This window comes from Corylus avellana, chromosome 1 (assembly GCF_965113065.1).
Source record: "Corylus avellana chromosome 1, dhCorAvel1.hap1.2, whole genome shotgun sequence".
NCBI lineage: Eukaryota > Viridiplantae > Streptophyta > Magnoliopsida > Fagales > Betulaceae > Corylus > Corylus avellana.
In genome coordinates, this window is record NC_142490.1 from 194,688 (window position 1) to 220,255 (window position 25,568).

At 36.6% G+C, this 25,568-nt stretch overlaps 5 protein-coding genes across 6 annotated transcripts; 3 read left to right on the forward strand and 2 right to left on the reverse strand.

Annotated features, from left to right (window-relative positions):
• The first annotated feature begins 3,367 nt into the window (after positions 1 to 3,367).
• On the forward strand, positions 3,368 to 6,574 carry LOC132171877 (plant intracellular Ras-group-related LRR protein 4). The gene is made up of 5 exons (XM_059583288.2): positions 3,368 to 3,687; positions 3,883 to 4,557; positions 4,801 to 5,714; positions 5,805 to 6,007; positions 6,269 to 6,574. The coding sequence occupies exons 2-4, from the start codon at positions 3,951 to 3,953 to the stop codon at positions 5,958 to 5,960; spliced, it is 1,677 nt and encodes a 558-aa protein (XP_059439271.2). The 5' UTR covers positions 3,368 to 3,687; positions 3,883 to 3,950; the 3' UTR covers positions 5,961 to 6,007; positions 6,269 to 6,574.
• A 3,262-nt stretch (positions 6,575 to 9,836) lies between these two features.
• Positions 9,837 to 13,466, reverse strand: LOC132171320 (mitochondrial phosphate carrier protein 1, mitochondrial). Of its 2 annotated transcripts, none has more exons than XM_059582607.2 (6): positions 12,993 to 13,466; positions 12,181 to 12,530; positions 12,053 to 12,096; positions 11,449 to 11,663; positions 11,231 to 11,355; positions 9,837 to 10,250 (listed from the first exon to the last, which is right to left on the reverse strand). In XM_059582607.2, exons 1-6 carry the CDS (start codon positions 13,134 to 13,136, stop codon positions 10,196 to 10,198), a joined length of 933 nt encoding a protein of 310 aa, XP_059438590.1. In that variant the 5' UTR covers positions 13,137 to 13,466; the 3' UTR covers positions 9,837 to 10,195. The 2 variants fall into 2 exon arrangements, with proteins under 2 accessions (XP_059438590.1, XP_088366853.1); XM_088510727.1 differs by having other exon boundaries at positions 10,172 to 10,250; positions 11,227 to 11,355.
• A 2,582-nt stretch (positions 13,467 to 16,048) lies between these two features.
• LOC132172974 (transcription factor DIVARICATA-like) lies at positions 16,049 to 17,100 on the reverse strand. Its single transcript, XM_059584540.2, has 2 exons — positions 16,787 to 17,100; positions 16,049 to 16,265 (listed from the first exon to the last, which is right to left on the reverse strand). Exons 1-2 carry the CDS (start codon positions 17,098 to 17,100, stop codon positions 16,049 to 16,051), a joined length of 531 nt encoding a protein of 176 aa, XP_059440523.1.
• Positions 17,101 to 18,766: 1,666 nt separating this feature from the next.
• On the forward strand, positions 18,767 to 21,652 carry LOC132172373 (monosaccharide-sensing protein 2-like). The gene is made up of 4 exons (XM_088512042.1): positions 18,767 to 18,845; positions 19,149 to 20,605; positions 20,933 to 21,120; positions 21,208 to 21,652. The coding sequence occupies exons 1-4, from the start codon at positions 18,767 to 18,769 to the stop codon at positions 21,650 to 21,652; spliced, it is 2,169 nt and encodes a 722-aa protein (XP_088368168.1).
• Positions 21,653 to 22,474: 822 nt separating this feature from the next.
• On the forward strand, positions 22,475 to 25,494 carry LOC132172465 (GTP binding protein). Its single transcript, XM_059583975.2, has 6 exons — positions 22,475 to 22,654; positions 22,927 to 22,987; positions 23,150 to 23,285; positions 23,402 to 23,729; positions 24,303 to 24,431; positions 24,560 to 25,494. The coding sequence occupies exons 1-6, from the start codon at positions 22,567 to 22,569 to the stop codon at positions 25,051 to 25,053; spliced, it is 1,236 nt and encodes a 411-aa protein (XP_059439958.2). The 5' UTR covers positions 22,475 to 22,566; the 3' UTR covers positions 25,054 to 25,494.
• Positions 25,495 to 25,568: the final 74 nt, after the last annotated feature.

The following is a 25,568-nucleotide window of genomic DNA, read 5'->3' on the forward strand; positions in this document are numbered from 1 at the left end:
TTGTCCCTCTCATACATTTCAAATATGAAAGGCCAGATCATCGTTTTTTGTCGATTAAGACCTTTTAATGAGAAAGAGACTATTGAAAAATAAAGAGATGTATTCACAAGTCTTGATGAGTTTACAGTTGAACATCCATGGAAAGATGATAAAGCCAAGCAGCATATACATGATCATGTATTTGATGGCAATGCTACCCAAGAAGGCGTGTTTGAGGATACAAGGGCAGGTTTGATTGAGTTTGAATACATGCAAAACCTCAAAAAAAAAACACGAAAGAAACACAAAAAACCTCTAAAAACACAAAAACCCTCCAAAAACACAAAAAACCTAAAAATAATAATAATAATAACGTAAAAACACTAAAAACAAAACACTAAACCCTAACATTAGGGTTTAAACCCTAAAACCACCAAAACCCCTTGAAAAAAAAAAAAAAAAAAAAAAAAAAAAAAAAAAAAAAAAAAAACCAGAAGGCAGACTATATGGAATGGGTAAAAAAGCAGGAAACTTGCTTATATAGAGAATCGGTAACCAAAAGCAAGAATTATTTTGAGAGAATTTTCAAAAACCATGATAGAATTACAGTGAAGAACTATGGATCGATGTTTAATTCTTCTTATCAAGAGTTTGCTGTTTCTTACAGTCCACCAAAAGGAGGAAGCTGGACTACATAAGGAATCGGTCACCAAAAGTAGGAAGGTGGACTATATAGGGTTTTGAGGCATTAGCACCAAAGGGTGATATCATCTCCAAATGGTTAACCTTCTATCCCTAGGTTTTATTTTTGAAACCATAAATGAGTTTTGAGGCATTAGTAACTTAGGATGACTAAATCCTTAAAGGGTTGACCAAAAGCCGAAATGTGGACTATTAAAGTTTTTGAGGCATTATCACCAAAGGGTGATAGCATCTCTGGCCATCTATAGTTAAATGATTGCATAATGGCACATAACTCAAGGAAGTAGATGGGCTGCTCTTGGTGTTGAAGAATCTTGGATCAGGAGTTGTGCAAGACTTTTTGCCAAGATCATTAGTGCCTCTTGTATACAATTTGTATACAGAAGAGAAGAGTGTTGGTTTTTTTTTTTTTTTTTTAAGGTGTAAGAAATTGGGTGGACAATTATTTTTTTGAGTCCGAGCTCATTAGAGAATGAGTCAAGTCTGAAACTTGTGCCAGTTAAGACAGTTAGCAATTACTAGGCACTATAGGCTTGTAAAGACTTTAAACTCAAAATCACGTAAGATCAATAAGCTCACTTGAATGCAATCAATGGTCATTACATTTAGTTGAAAGACTAGTGTTAATAATAGGTTCATTAGCAACAATAATTGTAATATTATTAGTAATAATAAATATAAATCAATTTTTTTTTTTTTTTTTTTTTTTTTTTTTACATGTCCACACAAGAGGGAGAGGGGAATTCGAACTAATGACATTCGCTTCATTAGGCGTGGTCCCAACTGATTGAACTACCTCTTGAGAATAAATATAAATCAAATTGTAATAATAATGGTTGTTCCAATTAAGATAATATTTATAGTATCAACAATAATAATATTAATGAGTTCATCAGTGAACTAATGTCACATTCAACAGTAATAACAGTTGTATATTCAATACAAATCAGAGATGCATGATGTGCATTTAATGGATGTGTATTACTAGTCCAACAATAATAGTAACTGAATGTCCATTAGTAATAGTGAATGCGTGTTGCACATTCAGAAGTAATGACAAGTCCAATAATAGTAATAATAATAATAATAATAATAGTTGTGATTTTATTAGCAAGGATAATCATAACTTTATAGCAATGATAACAACTTAGAGTAATGATAGTAACAATTTCATCAACAACAATAAATAGTAACTTTTACCAATATCAATAAAGAAAAAAATTTGATCGATAACATATCAATATAACTATAGTTATCGATCAAATTTTTTTCTTTATTGATATTGGTAAATGTTTCCGTCTGATTTTTTCATGATTAATGAGAATTTATGATATTTCTTCAAAATATATATATATAACTATAGTGTTAACAATGAGAAAATAACTGCAACATTAATCTAAATAGTCACATGAAATGGAGAAAAATTGAGTGATTAAGGAAGAGATGATATGACTGTATGATATTGCATCATTGACATTGAGTGGCATAAACTTAAATCGATAATAGTTGAGCCTTTAATAAATCATGGGCCATGTATGATAGAAAAAATTAGGTGGTGTTTTATGGTTGAATGAGCTTTCCATTAATTCCATGAACCTTCGTTTAAGGTGTTGTTTTTTAGATGTTTCATAAGAGAAGAAAATATCTATGAATAATATGAGTAAGACGAGTTTTTTTTTGGGTTAAAAAAAGCTTGCTATGAGTTTCTTACTGATGAAGAGTAAAATACAATAGTAGGGTCGTGCTAAGTATAGATTATATAAGAAAGATAAAGAGAAGAAAAAGAGTATATATATAAAAAGCATTAATTAAAAGGTTAAATTTAGTTTTCTTTTTATCAATGTCAAGCTATTAAGTAAGTCGTGATTTATATATATATATATATATATTATCAATTTACACGATGAGTGAAAGGTAGAAAGAAACAAAAAAGAGAGAAAAAAAAAAAAAAAAAAAAGAAAAAAAAAGAAAGCAAAGGCACGGGGTTAACATGTGAGTGTGTCCGCAATGTAGCAGTCCTCATCGGTCTCAGATAGCAGAGCACGTGAGGGCGTCCTCATAATATCACTTCTCGAATCATCAAATGGCCCATAGCTCAAAAGAAGTCGCTGTGCGCCTGTGTCTCCGAAAGAGAGAGGAAAACGGTTATGGCGTGAGGAGCAGTGCCAGCTGGAAACGGTTGGCTAGAAGCTGGACGTGAAGCAACACGTGTACCCCATCTGAACGTGGACACCTGGACACTGCAATTACTCCTCCTGTCACCCACTCGTTTCTTTTGTCAGTTGGGAGTGGCAAGAGGAGTAGCATAACATAACCCACCCCTCCAATCAGTCCCTTCGCAACCGATTTTGAGAAAATGACGGCTCTTCCTTTTATTTACACTTTTACCACGGCGCCGGACGCACAAGCACAACCCTCTGCCTGTGGGAATGGGTCCCACCTTTGGAATAGAATAATAATCCAGTGCGTTTCAGGATGTGGACCATCTGCGTGCATCCAAGCGAAAACAATAAACGGTGTCTGTATAAATTGCATTGCTCGCTGCTGCTTTTTTCAGTTTTTGGACAAAAGGGTAAAGGGAGGTAGGGGCAGTTGATGGTAATTCAGGGGGTAGAGTAAGGGTATGTATGACCAAGCGCAGAAAACCCGGTGCAAGACAAAAGTTGGGGGGTGGGGGGGTGTAAGAGCAGATCTCGCTGACTCGCTGATAACCGATCAGTCATTATCGATTTCACGGTATTTCGATCAACTGATCGCATTTTTCAGCACATTATTATTGGAATTTTTCCAAAAAATTTCAAATTTGTATACTTATAAAAAGAAACAAGAATCCGCCAAAGGGAATCGAGCGAGTACAAGGAAGATTGAGAGAATTAATGGAAATAGCTGGATTGCTCAGACGACGGATGAAGGCTCTGGATTTCCGTTCAGGTGAAGAAGCCCCTACCCAATTGCCTCTCTTTCTCCAAATTACATAGCCTCCCCCTCTCCGTTCGTCGTACGGAGGTAACAATTTGTTTTCCCCTCTCTCTCTTTCTTTCACAGAAAGTGTTACTCCTGTAATATAAGGAATTTTGAATGCTTTACTTGGCTTTGAAGTTGGAATGGTTGTTTCATTGATTAAGCGGAGTAATTATTTGTTTATTAGCTTAGAGTAGTTACCGGTGGATGCTTCTTCGATTTTGATTTTTTTGATTGCAGACAAGGAGCATAAGGAGTATTGGAATTTGAAGAAAAAAGAAATCCGGGATTTGAACGGAGGAGGAGAAATGGAATCGCCAGTGGACGTGGTGGTGGAGGAGATTATGGGAATTCATAGATCGTTGCCGGCCAGACCCGGAATTGACGAGGTGGAGGCGGCTAAGGCCTTGATCAAGAACGTGGAGAAAGAGGACCAAGCGAGACTCGATGCCATTGCGAGGCATACCAAGAGCCCTGATGTACCGGAGGAGCTCTTCATGGTGTTGCAAGAGATGCGCAAGAACTTGGTGTTTTTCCAAAGCAAAGAGCAGAAGCGGGAAGCTTTGAGACTGCTCGACCTCGACAACCTCCACTCCCTGTTCGATGAATTTATTCAGAGAGCTTCCAAATGTCTGCCTTCCACGACTTCAGGCTCAGGACGCCGTTTCTCTAATGAGCCCAAATTTCCTGCGCCTACTTCTACTTCTACTTCTACTTCGACGTCGACCTCGTACTACTCCGAGAAAGAACCCGTAAAGACTTCTGAATTGTTCACCAGAGATGACAGCTATGTCACCAAGGCCAAGTCAACGCTCTACGCGGATGGCCTTGGGATTGGGATTGGGATTGGCCACAGTGTTTCGTCCACAGCCCAGATATTGGATCCTTCTCTAAAACCTCCTACCACTTCTTCAGGCAAGTCTTCTCTGCATTTTGATCTTGTTCCTCTTCTTTTTCATTTTCGGGTTTTCTTTTTTAACCTGCTACCCTAAAACAACTGTTACTCTTTTTTGTAACTGGTTTAGGTATATAACTGAGTATCTTAAGGTTTGGCTGAGATTCGGATTAAATTGTTCTGAGGAGTGTAATAACTAATAAGATTGAAGCAAGAGTTTTATAAGATTATCTATTTACAAAATATAATTGTGGTTTTTGTAGGTCAAGATGGAGAAAAATTGAGTTTGATAAAGCTTGCTAGTTTAATTGAAGTGTCTGCAAAGAAAGGCACTCGAGATCTCAATCTTCAGAACAAGTTGATGGATCAAATTGAATGGCTGCCTGACTCAATAGGAAAGTTGTCGGGTTTGATCACCCTAGATTTATCTGAGAATCGGATTGTGGCCCTACCGGACACCATAGGAGGCCTTTCATCCTTGACAAAGTTGGATTTGCATTCGAACAAGATCTCTGAACTCCCAGATTCTGTAGGAGACCTCCTTAGCCTGATCCATTTGGACCTTAGTGGAAACCAGTTATCATCTCTGCCTGCTACCTTTGGCAGATTGGTCCGTCTTCAGGAGCTTGATTTGAGCTCAAATGGGCTCTCTTTGCTTCCTGAGTCGATAGGATCACTTGTTAGCCTGAAGAAATTGAGTGTTGACACGAATGATATTGAAGAAATTCCGCATACCGTTGGCCGGTGTACTTCACTAAAAGAACTTCATGCAGATTATAACCGACTTAAAGCTCTTCCAGAAGCTGTAGGGAAGATTGAGACCCTTGAGGTTTTGTCAGTCCGTTACAATAATATCAAACAATTACCAACGACAATGTCATCTCTATCAAGCCTGAGGGAGCTTGATGTCAATTTTAACGAGCTCGAATCAGTGCCTGAGAGCCTGTGTTTTGCAACCACACTTGTGAAGATGAATATAGGAAACAATTTTGCGGACCTGAAATCTCTACCAAGGTCTATTGGGAACCTTGAGATGCTTCAAGAGTTGGATATTAGCAATAACCAGATACAGATGCTTCCAGATTCCTTTAGGATGCTCACAAATTTACGTGTACTACGCGTGGAAGGAAATCCTCTGGAAGTTCCACCAAGAGACGTAGTTGAAATGGGTGCACAGGTAAGTTGTGTCTATTGCTTACGTTATTAGGGTTAGAGAGTAGCTCTTGCTTCTACCCGAAAGCTCATTAATGGGTTATTACTGCATCAGGCTGTTGTTCAATACATGGCTGACCTTTTTGAGAAAAGGAAAAAAGTGGATGTTAGACCACCATCGGTTAAGCAGAAAAAAAGCTGGGCTCAGATCTGCTTCTTTTCCAGGTCTAACAAAAGGAAGCGCAATGGTGCAGATTATGTGAAAGCCTGATTGATTACAGCATTGCTGACTAGAAATGTGACATCATCTTTCTGTTGGTAAGCTAGCTGTTGACTTACTTTCTGACCAATTTCTGTGTTTTGACCTTATAAATAGAGTTGAGAGGATATATTTATCATTTACAGTAGATTAAGACCATGGTTTAGGCTCTTTTACCCTACCGAGCTAGTGTTACCATATGCACTCAGGACAGGAGTAGAGCATAAGTAATCAAAATAGATGGTAACTGCTAGGGTTGATGCTCTCAAATATGTGACATTCCTTGCTGCTGAATGTTTTCATCATTATTTTAATTGCAGGGATATTTGCCATTGGTGGGTCGACGAGAGCGGAGATCTCGCTGCAATGACTATGCATCTGGTGTGGGTGGCTTTGACTTTTATATCTCAAAATGTAGATTTCTTTTCATCTCCCACCCTTCCCACCTTTTTTTTTTTTTTTTTCCATCATTTTATTCTCTAGTCTGTTCTTCTCTATTGTACTGTTACTATTTCTGTTACCATCGAGCATGTACAATTTAGGCGGAAAAAAGCTTGGGAAGATGGGGGAGATAATGTTGTAATCTGTTTTTCTCTTCCATTGTTGATGAAATTTGAGTTTTAACATTTCTAGCACTTCCAGCAGAACTCGTCAGAATATATTTCTTTGTGTATTTCATTCATTAGCATATGATGCTAATGTTGTCGAACATTGTATTTTACTGGGCCTCTGGTCAAGGCCTTCGTCTATCCTTACAGTGAAGGAAGTTGTCCCAATCTGCTTGTGACTTTCACAGTCAGGATATCTACAGCGGCAGCACAAAATCCTCAATGATGTCTTAGAGCCTGGCCTGTCAAAATTGACAAAATTTTTGTAATCAGCTATGCTACTACACCAGCAAGTTTGACCCACTTCTCGCCAAAACCATAGTCATTTGCAAAGCCGAAGCACGTGTGTGATTGGAAAAGGATCTATGTGCAAGTCAAGTTTTCAATTTCTATTTTTTTTTTTCTCTCTCTCTCTCTTCCCCAACGCCTAGAAGGCTAGAAGTCATAAAAGTTCTGTATTGTTGGCTTACTCTTAGTACTTCGCTAGACATTATCATCTTCTTTAAGGTGCGATCAAGTGTATACCATTACAGTTTCATCGTAAGACTTTGAATATTTGCAACTTGAAAAGCAAAGGCAAACCGTGCATGTTTAAAATATGCAAAACACTAGAGTGTGTTATGTTTATGGTATGCAAATCCTTATACAAGGTTCGAGTGATATTTATAATCTGCATACAGTAGTCTAGTTTTGACCGATTAAATCGTAGGACTTGATTTCGTAAATCCTAATTTGCCGGATAACATTTTCCATATGCATCATAGAGCTGTCAATTTTTTATGCAATTCCTTAAGCAAAATTAATGCGTTAGGGTTGAGGGGTTTGCTTAATTAAAAAAAAAAAAAGAGTTGGATTAGGGTTGAGTTATATAATGTTATTATACTCGTGTTTTGACCCTACCTAAATTCGACACGTGACATAAAGGTTAACAAACTTTTTTACACTACCTCCAAACCCGACACGAAATTAACAAGTTAGGGTTGAGGAGTCTGACTCGTTTAATTAGATAGACCGAATTAGAGTTGACCTATATAATTTGATACCATTGCTTCAGCACAAACCGAACTTGACACATAAACACAAATCGTCAGCACTGCCAATAAACAATGAGAAGGTAATTCAGTGGGCAATCTCTCACCATCCCCTTCTTTACAGCTGGGCCAAAGGCCGAAGGGGTTGAAAACCTATTATGAGTTTTCTGGAAGGGACGTATAAAAGCAAATACTTATTTGCGGCAGTGAAAAACTAGGAATCCTCAATAAATTCAGGTGGTTGGCATTTGTCTAACTGCTTGAAGAGGTATTGCCAAATGCCAATTATCTAAAATGGGAATCTTGCAACCAACCTCGCCGATCACTTGTCACATCATTGGAAGAGTTACAAATATCTGAATTGGAACCATGTAACTGATTGGTTCGAAAACAAAAGGCGTATATGAATTTAAATAATTGCATATTCAGGTGTCTTTTATATCATTCTCCTATATATAAAGATGCTTATTTATTTGTACATGTAGCATCTCTAAATTAATGAAGGTTCCCGCAGACGATAGAGAGGTAGTGGCCTAAACACATTAAGTACTAATAATAATAATAATTACTACATAATATTGTATTAAGTTGGCTTTTCTTCATTTGAAAAGTTAATTATCTGTTTCCAAAAGATATCATATATTTTTCAATACAGCTGGCTAGCTATTCTTAAAATTAAAATCATTGGTTAAAAGCTATAAAACTTAATGAATTGGATAATAGTTAGATCGAACCTAAACCTAAAAGTCCCTTATAAGCTTCTTCAAGCAACCTCTTCTATCAAGTCAAACAGTACTGCCTATTACAACGCACACAGTTTCTTTATTTTTTATTTATTTATTCTTATATATATATATATATATATATATATATATATATATATATTTTATTCAATCGAAACAGTATTTTTATTTTTTATGTTAACTATACGTGTAGATTTTTTTCTCTCTCTTTAGGGCCAGGGGAATAGTTAGTTGGAGGATGTTAATGGGTTGAAAATACTGGTAGATCCAATCTTGATGGTAATTTGAATTTTGGAATTTCTTGGCTTTATGAATTGATGATAAAAGGTTTTGAAGAATTTCATGTATATATATATTTTTAATTATTTTTTATTATTAGTTATTACTTGGTGTGTGCTTTGGGTTGTGTATATGTTATCATAATTTTGTTCGTAAAATTGTTGTGACCGTTGATGAGCTTCTTCTCATTGGTATGCAACGCAGTGATCTTCTTGAAATTCTTGTGGGAATGTCGTGAAAGAGAAAGGGAGAGGGAGAGAGAAAACACTTTCATGAATAAAAAAAAAAGGTTGAGCGAGAGAGTTTTTGGCTTTAAAGAATATTTAGGGAGAGCTGCTTGGGTACAATTAATATATAGCTTGATGATAATTCAGAGAATACGTTATTTAAATTTTTTAAATGTTATGTTAATATATTCACCTTGTAGCAACATATATACTATTAAATCTATGAAATAGTTCTTCTTTATTACAATTGAAATGGAAAGAATCATATATCAAAAGTGAGTTGAGTAAGGAAATGTGGAAAAGTATGAAAATCGTATGATTATGATAATTGCATTTAAATCAAAGTTTTTGGTTCCTGATGCAACACATTTGGTACATGGAATGATCATTCCTTTAGGATTAAGAATAAGTATTACTAACAATACAATTATTTGGAATATTATTATTATTATTATTATTATTATTATTATTATTTTTTGTGATAACACATGATGTTCTCACTAAAATTAAATCAAAATCCTTAAATACCCAAATATATATATATAATTAATATTCTATGGGTGCCCGGATACCCTAACAAAAACACCATGGATGGCGTGACCACCCCCAATGTTTTGTTAGGGTGGTTGGCCACCTCTCTCTCTCTCTCTCTCTCTCTATATATATATATATATTTTCATTTTTTGAAAACTCCATTTTCTAAGAATTACCATTCATCCATTTAAGAGAATAGCTATTTCCACGAATGGTGGTGCAACCAAACCAAACAAAAGAATGGTCCTTCTATAGGAATACCCATTCCATTTCATTTTTGAGGTCTATTCTGCAAATCAAACGTGCTCTAAGAAACCAAATGCCAACACAATCGTATGATGAAATGGTGGTTTGGTGGCTTCAGATAAGTGATTTTGCAGGAGAAGAAAGAAGACCATCTATGGCTTGAAGCATAAACAGGAATGTCAATCATTCACCAAATTTATGAAATGTAGATCGGCATAAATGAAAGGGTGCCAGTCCAACCCATTTCAACAGCCTCCTAAACTGTAACCGAGCAGTATTAGCAATAATATACCAAATATGAAGAAGCAGCCTTGTATATAAATTTTACATTGCAGAAAAAGCTCTAGGTATCCGGCCAGATTGCCGATGTAGAATTTGGAACTCATAAGTTGAACTACGAGTTCCCACCATCCTTCTAAGTTGAACTACATGATAGCTTTTAGCTTCCAAGTAGGTGATTTGTCTATAAAAATAAAATTGTTGCATCCAAAAGAAAACTGATGGCAAAGAATCAAAAGTTGCCATCACAAAAGTCCTATGGTACTGTCACTGTGTGTTGGATGTGAAGATTACATGATCTTAGGCTGCTGCTCCATCTACTCTGATGTCAGTTGTAACTTCTCCACTAGTTGGCCTGTATAATTTCATCGCAAAAACCATGTCATTAAACAGCAGTAAACAAAGAAGAAAGATTGGTTAAAAACTTCGAATTTTGACAATCTACATGGCAAAACGACTCGTGTCTGTACAAAATACCTCATGACTACCATCTACAACCCTTAGCGTGCCAGTTCAACCCTGAGATGCACAAATCCAGAACTACCTTATAAGTCATGAAACTATAGCTGGTCAGGAGCTGACCTCCTATGCTACTCTTTTCTAACATATTATGGCCAAATATGCCAGCACCCTTTTTTACAACACTGTTGGACACACACTAGGGTAGAACCAGTATTTTTTGAGTGGGGACTCTGAACCTAAGTAAATAAATAAACACATAGATAGAAAGAGTAGAAAGCTAAATCATCTAGTCATCTAGGAGTGAAAAAGTCATCATTGATGGAGCTATGGTATAAAAATTTTAAAACATTTTGGGGTTGCCAAAGACCTCCCCACCCCAACTTATAAGGTAGGTCCACCCCTGGACACACCTATGCCTCTAACAAGAGATATTTCCAACCATCAACTGCATCCAACACACCATAATTCCCTTCTTCTAACTGCATCCATGCTTTTTTCTTCCCCCAAACCAAAGAATATGGCCGATGCATGCCACCATGTCTGTGCATCAGGCACTTTCTTTGATAAGAACCTGAAATGTAAAATACTGGGAATATATACTTCAAATTTTTATCATTGCGGGAAGTTCACACCAGAGATAATCATGATTGCTGGCTTAAAAAGTGCAATGCTTGATGCCAATGCCTCAATCCCCAATCAAACATATAAACTCGTGCCTCAAAGGCACTCAAGTCATGATTGACAGACCTAAAGAACTATCAGAAACTTGGGCCTAAATTATACAACACATCATTCCAAGCACATAAAAAGGAAGATAGTTATAATTGGGGCCAAAGAGAGGGAGGAGGGGAGGGGTGCATAACATGTACTTACAGTCCACTTAGAACTTTGATGGCATCATAGAATAACCATTGCAAAGTGATTGCAGGTCCGACCAACATTATCCTAATAGGAAGACTTCTTGTAAACAAATTGAAAAGCCCAATTTTCTTCACCACCTGCTCATGTGAAATTGCAAATTAGACCTAATTCGGTTCCCTAATTATGTCAAAAAAGTATCACCAACCAATAGTGTAAGCAAGTGACAATACCAGCATGAGGCTATCAGCTTTTTTGTTATAAAGAGAAGCAACAATGTTGTCAGCAGGATTGGAAATGAAGCTACCAATGGATCCGGCAGCATAGCCAGCCAAACATGTTACTCCAAGCTGTTGAATTTTTGAGCAATCCTGCTTTCTTTTCTGAACAACCTTTCGATAAAGAAAATCAACAGAATGCTCGAAGGTCGAGAACATTACTATGGAGACTGCCCAAGAAAAATTTCAAAGGATGAGCATGTAAAAGGAACATGAACAAATTAATAAGTTACTAACTTATACTTTCAAACAACTTTTAAACTAATATAATGGTGGCGTTTATATCAGAGTGACTTTAATACGAGATTTGTACTTCTCAATATCAAGCATTATTTATTCAAATGTCTCGCAGCTCATACAAGATTTACCTATGTTGTTCCATTGAGCAATCTCATGGCCTGTGGTCCAACTAAAAGGAAATGAAGATTTGCAAGTTACTCTCAAAACCTACGTCTAGCAGAAAATTTCACAGTTCCAATCAAAAGATGATTCATTTAAATTAGTAGTGCAAACATTTAGCAGAATAGGAAAACAAATCTACAGGAAATCAGGGAATCACATGGAAGATTTCGACCCCAAAGTGGCACAAGTCCCCTGTAAAATCTGCAATAGGATATCTATCAATAGAATAGAAACATGGCAGAAGCTAAAATACAAAATGGAAATTTATGTTACAAAAAAGCTTACCCAAGGAGGCCTTCTGATGCAAATAACTTGGGAAAGCCATCAAGCAAACCCTTAGCAAAAAGGGGCTGCGCTTGAACCCGTACTTTAACCGCTTCAAATGGGCAGAGAGCTATATTGGCAAATACTTCAGCAGATGCACTGCTAACAAAGAAAATGACACTTCTGTTGTGGTCTACCAAGATATTGGAGTAGAGACTCTTGAAGTATTCATATAAACCAAATCTACAGCCTCCTTGAACACCATATCCAAAGAACTTGCCAGCCCAACCTCTCCACAGGGCAGAAGGGCCTTGTTCCCTCAATAGGGTAGTGAAGCATGAGTAAATGCTGTTATACTTGACTGGGTGCACCTATAAATACCTCTAAATCCATTAAGCGTCCAAGCAATGTATAAATAATATTTTTCCTAGAGAGAGTCACCAACAGAGCTCATGGGACATCCCCATTTTTAATTTTTTTTTAAGTAAGACATCCCCATTTTTAGACAAGAGAAAATCACATCAACAGGCAACAGAGACTATTTATATTACACGGTTAAAGCATCAATACGAATAATCACTAGGTGGGTGTTGTCGCTGACATAATACATAAGAAGTAAAATTTATTTGCACAAACAAATAAACATTCAATTTTTATTAGCAGAGATGGACTCTTAAGAACGCATATATTGTTGAAGCATCAGCAAACAAGAATAAAATGTCATAAAGGGAAGGGGAAAGAGCAAAAGCACACACATTCCTCCCCCTCCTAGAGAAATCAAGATAAAACTATCATTAAAAAAAAAAAAAAAAAGGTGAGGGAGAGAGAGAAACCTGCATGTTGACTTTCAAGACATCGAGAGGAGTGATAGCGAGATGGGTAGTGCCGGCACTGAGCATTCCTCCGACGGCGCAAAGCCCGAAATACCCATATGGTTTTAGTTCCTCGCTTACTCTTCTTCCTTCAACCCCTCCCATCCTGTTTAAGTTTCTCTCTTTCTCTCTCTCTCTCTCTCAATGTCTATATATTTCTTCTGCTACTACTCTTAGCGACTGCAGACCCCTCTCACTCTCTTTCTCCCTGACCCTGAGAAACACAAAGCCCCCATTTTTTAGTATTTCACTGGCTCACTGCGTTAAGAGAAAATTCCTGCATCCGTGTCTTTTTGCACACACAAAAGCTATATTTTGTTCAGTCCTATGATAGATCTCCCCCTCCCTTCCTCTGCTAATAGGATACTATGTTTGTTATGACAGACAGATCACTTGGGAGATCGCAGTTCCAAAAACGCAGGAGGCCACGTTTGGCATTAGCTATCAAGGTCAAGAAAACAAAACACGGCGTCGTGTTATAAAGCATGAATCATGATCAAATTAATTTTTGGCATGAACTTGGACTTAAACCTAGGCCTCATTATTATTATTATTATTATTTTTTTTTTCTTCCCCCTTGACTTAGTTAACAAGAAACTACTGAAGGATCTGATTTAGGTGCGGTAGAAGAAGATCTTCTGTTAAAAAAAAGAAAAAAAGAAGAAAAAAAAAATCAACGGTCCAAATTTAATCATGATCTCTCTTTCTCGTGAAAAACCAATTGAAGGTATGAATCTTTCCTCTTCTATATCTTTACCTTCAACGCATAAGGAGGGCATACAGAAAAATAAAAGGAATAGATATTAAATAATGTTGGATTAGGGTAAAGTTGTTTTCCGACAAGGATTTTTGCAATTAAAAAAAAAAAAAAAATCAGAAATAAGTGATCTTTGTGCTTTGATCAATTCTTCGAATAAATTGATTTGTTTGAATCTGTTTTCCATGACAAAAAAGGAGTTATGATTAAATTTGGATTGTTTGAATTCAATACTGATCTTAGATGTCATGTTAGAGAGCAAGTACTTGGGAGTGCGAACGTGTACATATATATTTTTTTTTAAAAAAAAAGAAGTCTGCAACCCCATGGGTTTGTGGAATTTAGATTTGAGAAATGTTATATGCACTTTCAAGTTCATGCTTCCAATTGTATATTCTATGGCATGACAGTAAAAATCACAATTGAATTTAAAATCTAAGGGTGATTCATTCAAATCTAATAATTTAATTCACTACCTACCATGTCAAAAAAAATGTAAACTTGAAAATATAAACGGAAGAGTGCATGTACCATTTCTTGCTCCACTGGGTTTCAGCTTTTTGCTTGTTGAGCTTGGATCTGACAAGAGCCCATATGAGCTTGACCCATATTTGATTCTGCCATATTTATTATTAGTACAGTTTATTATATGGGTTTAGGTTAGATTCGTTGGATGTAGGAACATTAATCGTGGATATTAACCATAAGCAAGTCTTCCAAAGACAATCTTATATTAACTAATATTCCTAATCAACGTTGCTTAAATCCTAACTGCCTTCTCTCTAGAATTTTTCTCTCTCTCTCTTCATCTAAACAATATTAAAAAGAACTTCAAGAGGAGGGAAGATTTAGATCTCGATCTTCCCTTCTCCCCTTTCATGGTAGTAGTGCTCAGCATCTTCTCTGTAGACTCCACCGGTCTCCGTTTCTGGCGGGTTGCTTTAGATCTAATTTGTAAATCTAGATTTAGTCTTTTCAACCTTAGATCTGATTATTTTCTTCAACGAAGGCGTATCTTTCGAAAGAATGTTTACGATGTTGTGCTTCTCTACTGCTGCTTGAGGGGGTTTTTGTTTTTGTTTTTTGTTGTTGTTTGTTTGTTGTTGTTGTTTTTATTTTATGGTCCTAGCCGTTGGGCTGAGGAAGTGAATAATGCTTCTGGTTTTCGGGTCGAGAGAGGAATGGTTTAGGTGTGAGTATTTTGCTCATACCTAGGAAATGGCTTCCCGTACTCCCGAAAGGAGTCTACTTTAGCAAATCTGTTCTTTTATCTGAAGATCGAGCTGAAATAGTGGATGTTTGACGACATAGACATGTTCATTGGAAGATCTGTTATGTTTTCGAATTTTTGACGTGTAATCTTTTAACTTTGGCTATGATCTTGCAAAACTGTATATTCTGTGATTGTAAGAAATTTTATGCTCTTGAGCACTATTAACGAAATCAGATTGATTTTCCCTCAAAAAAAAAAACAACAACAACGTTGCTTACTTCCACTTGTTTTGGCGTAAAATATTTTTTGAATATATATTTTGTAATTACAATATTATAGATGAAACAAAGCAAGAATAAACAAAATATTGATCAAACTAAAGAAGATAATTTATCATTTGCCCAAATAAGTATTGGGGGTAATTTTTTTCTTCCACTTTTGCCCTCACTTCAGACCGAGAAAATGATGCTTATACCCTCCTAAACCCTAATCCAACACATGAAAGCAATTTAAAATGAGGGCAAAAGTGGAAGAAAAAAAATTTAAAATGGCACATGACTTGCATATGACCATTGACTGTCAATTTTAACCCATTTGACTGACGGAATAAAGCTTTTTGTCATAAGATGGTAGTTTGATGGGGTAGTTCATGTGAGGAAAGTACTAAAACGCTGTAGTTCATGGAGACAAAAGATAATTACCCCTAAGTATTGAGTTGCAAGAACACCCTTTAAGATAAGTGAGCCTTACAAGACCCTCTCACAATTATGTGCCTAAATTGCAAACAATATGAACAGTAGAGACAAGAAACCACATATAAGCCAAGGGATTATGGCCCCCTATATATATATATATATATATATATGTGTGTAGTTTTAGGCTTTTATTCAAATAAAAAAAAAAAAAAAATTCAACTGAAGGTCTTTTAAAAAGAGAGAGAGAGAGAGAGAGATTGGCAATAAAAAGTGAGTGAAGACATATATATAGAATAGATGCATAATAATATATGAGTAGATGAGGGAGGAGAGTGAAAGTAAGTAAAAAGCTTTATTGGTAAGAAGGGGGTGCAGAAGATGAGGTTGAGCGGAAGTGGTTGGACGTGGAAGCTGAATGTAGATTTTGTTTGGCTCTGGACTTTTCAAGGCGAAGAAAGTATTTCTGGGCGTGACTTGCAACTTGTGATGGGCGCTTTGACTCCACAAAATGCCTTGAAATGCTCTTCCAATCTCCCTTACCGAACCTCTTTAAACCTCTTTCAAACAACCTATTCAAGTCATGCCACTTATAAATTCATTAGATTAATTTCTTTTTTAATTACCAAATAAAATAAATTAAAATTATAAGACACTATTTATTAATTAACAAAGATTATAGATATTAGAGTTGTAATAAGAATAAGTGGGTCATAATCATATATATATATATATATCACTAAATGGAGGGAAATAAAATAATTAACAACCATTTTTTTTTAAAATAAAAAATAAAAATTATTTGACCACCACTAATTAATTTCATGCATCATCATCTTAATTAATTAATCACAACATTAATTAATTCTCCTGCATGTGCAACAGAAGCAACATTAATATATAACAGATTCACATTTTTAAATTCTCCTCATCAATCTGCCGCAAACATATATATATATATATATATATATATATAGTTGTACAAATGTTTAGCTATTTATTGTTTTTGAAAGTTTTGTTATCCGATGATTCCGATCGATGCAAATTAATTAAAAGAAGAAGAAGAAGAAAGAAATTAAAAAAAGATACATACTCATTTTCTTCCTTGGTCCAAGGCACCCCTCTTCTTCGTTTGGGTTTAGTACTAGTGTTGTAGTGGGGTAGTGGAATGGAACCAGCTTCAATCATCTCAATATCTCTAACCAACATTTGCCACTGAATCCTCACTTGGGCTTCAGTTTTCCGAGGGAGCCTTGCCGCTATTCTTTCAAAAGGGTTGTCACAATCAAAACCCAACTCCTCCGGTATTATCGCTCTCTCGAATATCTTTATCTCCTCAAAACTCCACTCCGTCTCCGTATCTGCTGCTGCTTGCTGTATATTTCGCAAAAATGGAGCTGCTTCCATTCTTCAAAACAGATCTATCAACAATACCCACATTAATTCATCTCAACTCTCGCTCTCTCTCTCTTGCTACCGCTCTCTCTCTCTCTCTCTCTCTCTCTCTATATATATATATATATATATATATATATATATATAAATGAGGTGGCAACCTTAACCCTTGGACCCAATAATAACAATAATATCAGATTTGGATTATCAATTATTGAATTACTTTAAATTTTGAACAGTTGAGCGAGAGAGGGTTTGATAAGGTTCACGATTTTTTTTTTTTTTTTTTTTTTTTTAGCTTTGGTTTGAAAAAAATGTTTTGTTGGAATATATTTAAATGACTCTAAAGTTAGAGATTCGAATAAAATTAGATTAGCTTAATTTAGGAATTTAATTATGATTTGATGATCCTAAATTAAGGAATTTGATTATAAAATTACATTTATATGCAAACTCTATAAATAGATCATTATGTATTGTAAACTATTCATTCAATAAAAGCATAATATAGTCCTTAGGGCTTTATCTAGACGTAGGACGTCATTGATCGATAAAATCTTTTGTGTCTCTTTTATTTTAATTCCGCTATTATTTTATTTTTTCATTTGATTATGAATTTCTTCATTGATATGATTTCTATATTTAAAAAAATTGTGTTTTGAATTGTTTATTAATAATTTTGAGAAAAATGTACTGTTTTCTGTTGTTGTTGTTGTTTTTTTTTTTAAAAAGGAAAAAAAAAATTGTTTTCAATACTACTATTACCAGATCGACGAGGCTTAAATCCTGAGTATTAATAATTGTTGTTAAATTACTAATTAATTAAATATATCCTCAAGTCAACTATATTTATAAGGTCCACACAGAAAATGGTAAGAAAGCATGTCAACGCGGATAAAAATATAAAGCGAAAAACCATATGTACCGTACGTACCAGTTTTGGTCGTTGGAGTTTTTTGTGACATCGATCATGTACATTTCTTGTGTACGTCACCTTATAGATGGGGCATATAAATCTTTAGAGGTTGTAATTAATTTAGAAAATTCGTGTATTCAATTCACGTATTACACCCTTGTAATTAAGCAATAGAAGAAAATGAATGATCAACAAGTACTAATTGGATTCGATCAAAAAGACAAATTAAGCAAGAGATGAGGAAAAACATAAGAGTGATTAAGAAACTGCATCGATCATATTAATTAATTTTCATGTATTTCTTTCTCTCTCTTTTAGAATTTGAATTCTTTAGTCCTTAATTGAAATAAATTATAGGCCGGACCAAATCTTTATATATGGATCGATTTCCTATATATTTTAATTGAAGTTTTTATATTTATATTTCTCTTCTTTTTTACGTGCATTGTAAATTGTAATGAACTGGATGGATTGGGGTGTTTGCATTAATGCATGTTGCCCTCCCTCCTATATATTTTAGATTTTATTTTCTCTACATTTTATAGTTACATATATTGCTAAAAAAAGCAACAAAAACAAAGCATGCGCGTTAACGTTCCTCGATCGGCTGTATGCCACTGCATTTGGTCTTCCTTTGGAACTGCTGGTAAATGGTCATACGACTCATACGTACGATGACTTCTATCTCTATCCTGTCATATTGATAATTGAGCTTTCACAAAGTTTTATCTCCATATATCATATACACATTAATATATGAAAATGAGCCAAGTTGTGCTTGTAGCGATTGCTGCTGCAATAGGGAACCTGTTGCAAGGATGGGACAATTCAACCATTGCAGGTATCTGTCATCATTTACGTACGTAAGTTTGATATCTGTCTCAGATGAGATGCCCTCGATCTGGTTTCAAATTTCTGAATCTTAAATTTGTTCTCAATCTCATCATGATTGAGATTGACTGATCAGAACCTGGAATTCGAACAGAGAATTTCAGAGGATCAACTGCGCGCTGATTGGCTTCTGAATTATGGATATTCTTTGTTATACATTGCATGTCTTATTAGGATGCAAGAAAAGCATTTAATGGATGAGTTGTAAAAAAAAAAAAAAAAAAAAATGTTGGTCATCTCTCATCTTCTGCAGGAGCTATTCTTTACATCAAGGAGGAGTATAATTTGGAAACCGAACCTACAACTGAAGGCCTAATTTTAGCCATGTCTGTTATCGGAGGCACTGTAATTACAACATTTTCTGGGCCGGTGTCTGATCGGCTTGGACGGCGTCCTATGCTGATAATCTCTTCAGTTATGTATTTTATCAGTGGTCTCATAATGCTGTGGTCTCCCAGTGTCCCTGTTCTTCTTTTCGCGAGGCTATTAGATGGCTTCGCAGTCGGTCTTGCGGTTACTCTTGTTCCACTTTACATATCTGAGACAGCTCCACCTGAAATTCGGGGACAATTGAATACCATTCCTCAGCTCACTGGTTCTGCTGGAATGTTCTTGTCTTACTGCATGCTGTTTGGAATGTCGCTCTTGGACTCACCAAGCTGGAGATTGATGCTTGGTATTCTTTGTATTCCCTCCCTGCTTTTTTTCGCTTCAACGATATTTTACCTGCCTGAATCTCCACGGTGGCTTGCTAGTAAAGGGCGGATGATTGAGGCTGAGCAGGTGTTGCAAAGACTACTCGGCAGGGAAGACGTGACAGGTGAGTTAGCTCTGCTGGTTGAAGGCCTTGGCGTTGGGGCTGAAGCATCTATACAAGACTACATAATTAACCCCGCTAATGAGCTAACTGGTAACCACGACACAGCTGCAGGGGAGGATGAGATAAAGTTGTATGGTTCTGGCCCTTCTGGAGAGGGTCTCTCGTGGGTTGCCAAACCTGTGAATGGACAGAGTCCTCTTGGTAATGGAAGCATTGCTCTTGTGGATCCTCTTGTGTCTCTCTTTGGTAGTGTCCATGAGAGACTCCCTGAGACAGCTGGAAGTATGCGCAGCCTGATTTTTTCAAACATGGGCAGCACTCCCAACTTAGGAGAGCATGATGCTAAAAATGAAGAACAGTGGGATGTTGATAGACAAAGGGATGATGATTATCAGGGCTACACATCTGATGCCAATTTAAATAGCCCGTTGCTCTCACGTCAAACCACCACCGATATGGATAAGGACATGATATCTCATGGTAGCCATTTAAGCGCCAATGCTGGTGAAGCAGTCAGTCATGCAGATATTGGTGGGGATTGGCAACTGGTGTGGAAATGGTCTGAGAAAGTGGGTGAAGATGGGAAAAAGGAAGGAGGATTTCAAAGAATTTATTTGCACCAGGAGGCTGCCATTGGGTCTCGGCATGGGTCCCTATTGTCAGTTCCTAGTGCTGCAATGCCTGAAGAAGGTGAATTTTTTCAGGCTGCTGCTTTGGTTAGTCAGCCAGCTCTTTCTTCCAAAGCTTTAATCAGCCGACATTCAATTGGACCAGCAATGGATCAAGCACCGAAAACTGTTGTTAAAGGGCCAAGTAATTGGAGTTATCTTCTAGAAACAGGAGTTAAGCGTGCATTGTTTGTTGGGGTAGGACTCCAAATGCTTCAGCAGGTAAAAAGTTGGTATATGTAGCAGTACTGGTAATCCAATAATCCATGATGCCACTTCTCTTTTCAATTCAAATCTATATGTGGCTCAAGGTTGACTGGGTCCGGTTCCAAATTATCCATCTAAAGTAACTAAAATTGTCTCCTTTTTTTTATCATGAATTCATTAATGTTCATTCCCATTGCATCCTGAAATTTAATTTCTGTTCCCAGTTCCAATTTCAAGGTATATTAATAGACAGGCCAGGTATCTTGAAATGGAGTCCATGCTTCTTCTTTACTTCATATGTTTATGCCTAACATTTTTTTTCTTTTTGTGTTGTCTTGGCAGATTTCTGGTATAAATGCGCTTCTCTACTATGGTCCTCAGATTCTTGAGCAAGCAGGTGTTGGAGTTCTTCTATCAAATATGGGGATAGGTTCCTCCTCTGCATCTCTCCTGATAAGTTCTCTAACAACATTCTTGATGCTTCCTTGCATAGGTCTTGCCATGAGGCTAATGGATATAGCTGGCAGAAGGTAATCACAAGAACAAGTGATTTTGAAATGGAAGTCTAATTACATGCTATATATATTATATTAGTCTACATTATTTTGTTCTTGCAGATCGCTGCTGCTGTACACAATACCAATCCTAATAGTGTCACTCATTGCCATAGTGTTTAGCAGCATTGTCAACATGGGTTCTGTCGTTAACGCAACAATTACCACCATTGGTGCTGTGCTCTACACCTCCATCTTCGTCATGGCCTTCGGTGTAATTCCCAACATCCTTTGCTCAGAGATCTTCCCAACTCGTGTTCGAGGCCTTTGCATTGCTATCTGTGCTCTGACGTATTGGATTGGAAACATCATGGTCACCTACTCTACTCCTCTTATGCTCAAATCCATTGGCCTAGCGGGTGTCTTCAGTCTCTACGTTATTGGCTGCATCACTTCATGGATATTTGTCTACTTGAAGGTTCCTGAAACGAAGGGCATGCCTCTAGAAGTCATTTGTGAGTTCTTCGCTGTGGGTGCGAAGCAGCCTGCTGATGCTAAGGACAACTGACTTGATTGTCCAGGACTTTCTCTAACTATTGCTTCATTTTGATTCTCCTGGAAGGCTGGAATGTCAGCCGCCAAATTTTTTCTTAAAAGATTTGTTCTGTCTGTCTATCTGTCTGTGGGTGTGTATATAAATATTAAATATATAGGCAAAAACTTTCAACCAAATCATGAATCTGGCATTGAGATCGCCCTTTCTAATGCACACATAATCAACATTCTAATTTCTTATATGTTTTGCATTGTAGATATTGATAATTTGTAATGATTACAACCTTTGAAAACCCAGTTGCATAAGGCTAACAGAGATTAGTGAACCGCTTACATTTCATTTTCTTCACATACAAGTAAAAATCAGTCACTAGATAGGTGATGGAACTCAGTTTGGATGCCCAGAGATGCACCAACGTTGTCAAATTTTCAATCAAGGCTCTATTCGATTAGGAAAAAAAAAAAAGGTCTCTATATATATATTTAGATGATTTGAACGATTTCAAATACAAATAAATTCTTATTGAATCTGTAGGACTCAATTGTAGTGATATATATTAAAAATAACATTTCTCACACAAAACACCAATATTAAATTATTAATCAAGTGATTATGTGAAAAATGTAGCATTGATTTTTATTACCGTAAATATTTTAATATTAATATATATTGAGATGCAAAATCACACGCTCTATTAAAAATTTATATAAAAATAAAAAATAAATAAATGTAAAAATCATATATTTTTAAAATGCATATGAATTTAATAAAAAAAAAAAAAAAAGAATTTCCTTGAAAGAAAACTTGTCGAATAAAGATATTGATTTAAGACGACGAGAGTCGCCGTGACAGTCACGAGTCGCAGCGCTTCCCGTAGGTAGAAAAGCCGCCGAGCGAGAAAAGGAAAGCGAAAGACAAAGCTCAAAATGGGTGAAGAAGATGGGGTTTTGCAGAACCGCCCCGGCATCCTCATGGTCGGATCCTCCAACGTCGGCAAAAGGACCCTCCTCTCCCGTAATGTTCCGTTTCTTTTTCTCTTTATTACCTTCATAGATAATGGATCGGGTGCTCTGTATGTTGGATAGCCGGTCCAACTTGGTTGCTTTCTCTTTATTTTACTGCTTCTGCTCGATCTTTGATTGCTCTTCGATGCCTTTCTTAGTTTTCTTACAAAAAGCATATTGTTAAACGACTCAGAAAACCCCCCTATACAACGCAAGTGTTCAATTTTGTGCATAATCAAGTGCCTGATTTTGATGATTTTAAGAGCTTTTTGTCGATTGTAGGATTACTCTCTGTCGATTTTGAGGATGTTTCTGAGTCATCGTCCGAAGTGCTCGTCCATGGGTGCGATTCTGGGTTACTGAAGTTATTACTTTGTGCAATTTTTTTTTTTTTTTTTTTTTTTTTTTTGCCTTTTCATTTTGGGATTTCCAAAAACGCACATTATGTTGCTGTAAACAGCTTTTTTTTTTTTTTTTGACATGAGTGATGTTGGCTCATCTTCAGCTGGACCATCGACACAAAGTACTACACAGCTGAGGTCTCTGTAAGGATGGCTCATCTTCACGATGAATTCTCTATTGGGACACTGCCGTTGTTCAACCGCTTGGCTGCCTTGGTCATGGTTTTTGACATGAGTGATGTTGGCCTCTTCCCGTTTGACATCCTTGCAAATTGTTTTCTTTTTGCAAATTGCAAATGCTTCAATAGGTGATGGGTTTGATTCAATATATGTTTCTTATCTTCCATTACATGCAGTTGTCATCTCTGGCTGCACTTAAGGATTGGGTAGCTTGCACTGACATCCGAAATTTTGAGATATTGTTATGCATTGGGAACAAGGTGGATCTCCTTCCGAGCCATCCAGTTCATGCTGAATACAGAAGACGCCTTCTCAGGCTTGGGGATGACTCCGCCGATCCTTATGACGAGTTTACTGAATACGGGATATCTGAATCTGAAGGAAGTAGTTTATTGGGGGATGAAGAACCATCATGGGAGATTAGGAGGTCGTGTTTGGAATGGTGCACTCAACACAACATTGAATTTATCGAAGCTTGCGCCTCCAATGCTGATTTTGACAAATGTAAGCACATTCTTTGCCTTGAGTTGCAATTGGCTAGCTGGTTTGCAATCATTTTGATTTCTGATGTTTCCCTTCACATGTTGCAATTACAATATATATACATAACTGAGGTATATGAAATACCTTGCTGCTCAATTGGAAACATGACTTTTTTCTTTCAGAGTCACAACCGTTGTGACAAACTACTACCTTGTATTGTTGTTTTTGTATTACTTTGTTATACTTAAGGCCGTTAATTTCATAGAACCTGTTGTGTGAAAGAGGACCATTATTGTGATGTTACATGGACATCATCTTTTGTTAAGATATTTTACTGATTGAGAGGTTTAAGGAGAACTGGATAGACTTTCATTTCATGTATATTTTTTAATTAGAGTAAGAGAGAACACGATGAAGTCTTTTTCTAGATAACGTGATGATTTTTCACAATATAAAGGGATGTAATTGGCTTAAATAATATTTGTAAGCTACAAATAATGTACAAAGATACTCTCACAACTATATATTTCTATGTGTATATATATGTCTATATAAGAATCCGTTCGCTCTGAATAAAGAAGCTGTTTTTGACAGGTTTATCGGTTGATGGTGATTCACAAGGAGTTGAACGTCTCTTTGGGGCTCTTTCTGCTCATATGTGGCCTGGAATGATCCTCAAATCTGGGGATAAGATAAATGAATCGTCGTTACCTGAAAAAGAAGGTTCTTTTTTTTTTTTTTTTTTTCAGAATAATAGTAGAGTTTACGTACTCGAAAAAAATTATGTTCAGGTTGAACTGTTACTCGCTAGTTACATGGCTAAACTTTTTCATCCCATCCTCTCTGTCCAGAGTTGTCTTCAGGAGAATCTGATTTTGAATTGGAGTATGAAATCCTCTCTGCGGGCTCAGCTGAACCATGGGAGGACACAGATAACGGATGGGTTTCTGCAAGTGGTAGTACTTCAAGCTCAGATATGGCAGGGCTTGCTGCTCAGAATAGCTCTGTCAAGGAATGTGATCTAGAGAACTTAACCAGACCTGATGAAGAAAAGTTGCAGCCTTCGACATCGGTGGCCCCATTGCAGGATGAGAATGACCAGGGTGTGATACCTGATGAGAACGACCAGAGTGTGATACCTGATGCATCTGAGCAAGCTGCGGAGCTGGATGAGGATACACCTTTTGACGTTGAGGATTTGGAGCAGTTGATGTCTGAGATTGGGAACATGCGTGAAAGCTTGAGATTGATGCCTGATTTTCAGAGGAGGGAAATGGCAGCAAAGCTAGCTATGAAAATGGCTGCTATGTTTGGGGGTGGCAGTGATGATGATGAAGAAATTTGATCCATTTATGGGATTACCGCTCTGCTGGACTGTGTAATCACCTTGAAACATGATCGTCCCAGAATATCTTTCTTGGTGTCATCCATGAGCTGATATTGGGAAGGCCATGAGCAGTCTTTTTTTATATACAAAGCTCATCTTCTGGGTTGCTTTTTGCTCTAAGATGGTTAGTCAGGATCTGATATGCATGTGATGTGCTTAATCAGTTAGACCCCAACATTGAAAATGTTAAACATGCTTATTGTAATAAACTACATGAGTGGGACTTGGGAAGATTAACTAGATGTCTTTTAGAGGCATTTATATGAGAGTCCTGATGGAGGGTTATGTAATGATGGTTAAATGCTATCATATATATATATACTGACAGTGATAAGAAATATTTGCCAAGTTTTAAATGTTAATTTAGATTGTCTGTAATGCCTCCGAATGACAGTAAACTTTGCCTAGTTTTACACGTTAAGTAGATTGCCTGTATTGCCTCTGCATTTGCTGAATTTTTGTGCATGGATTGC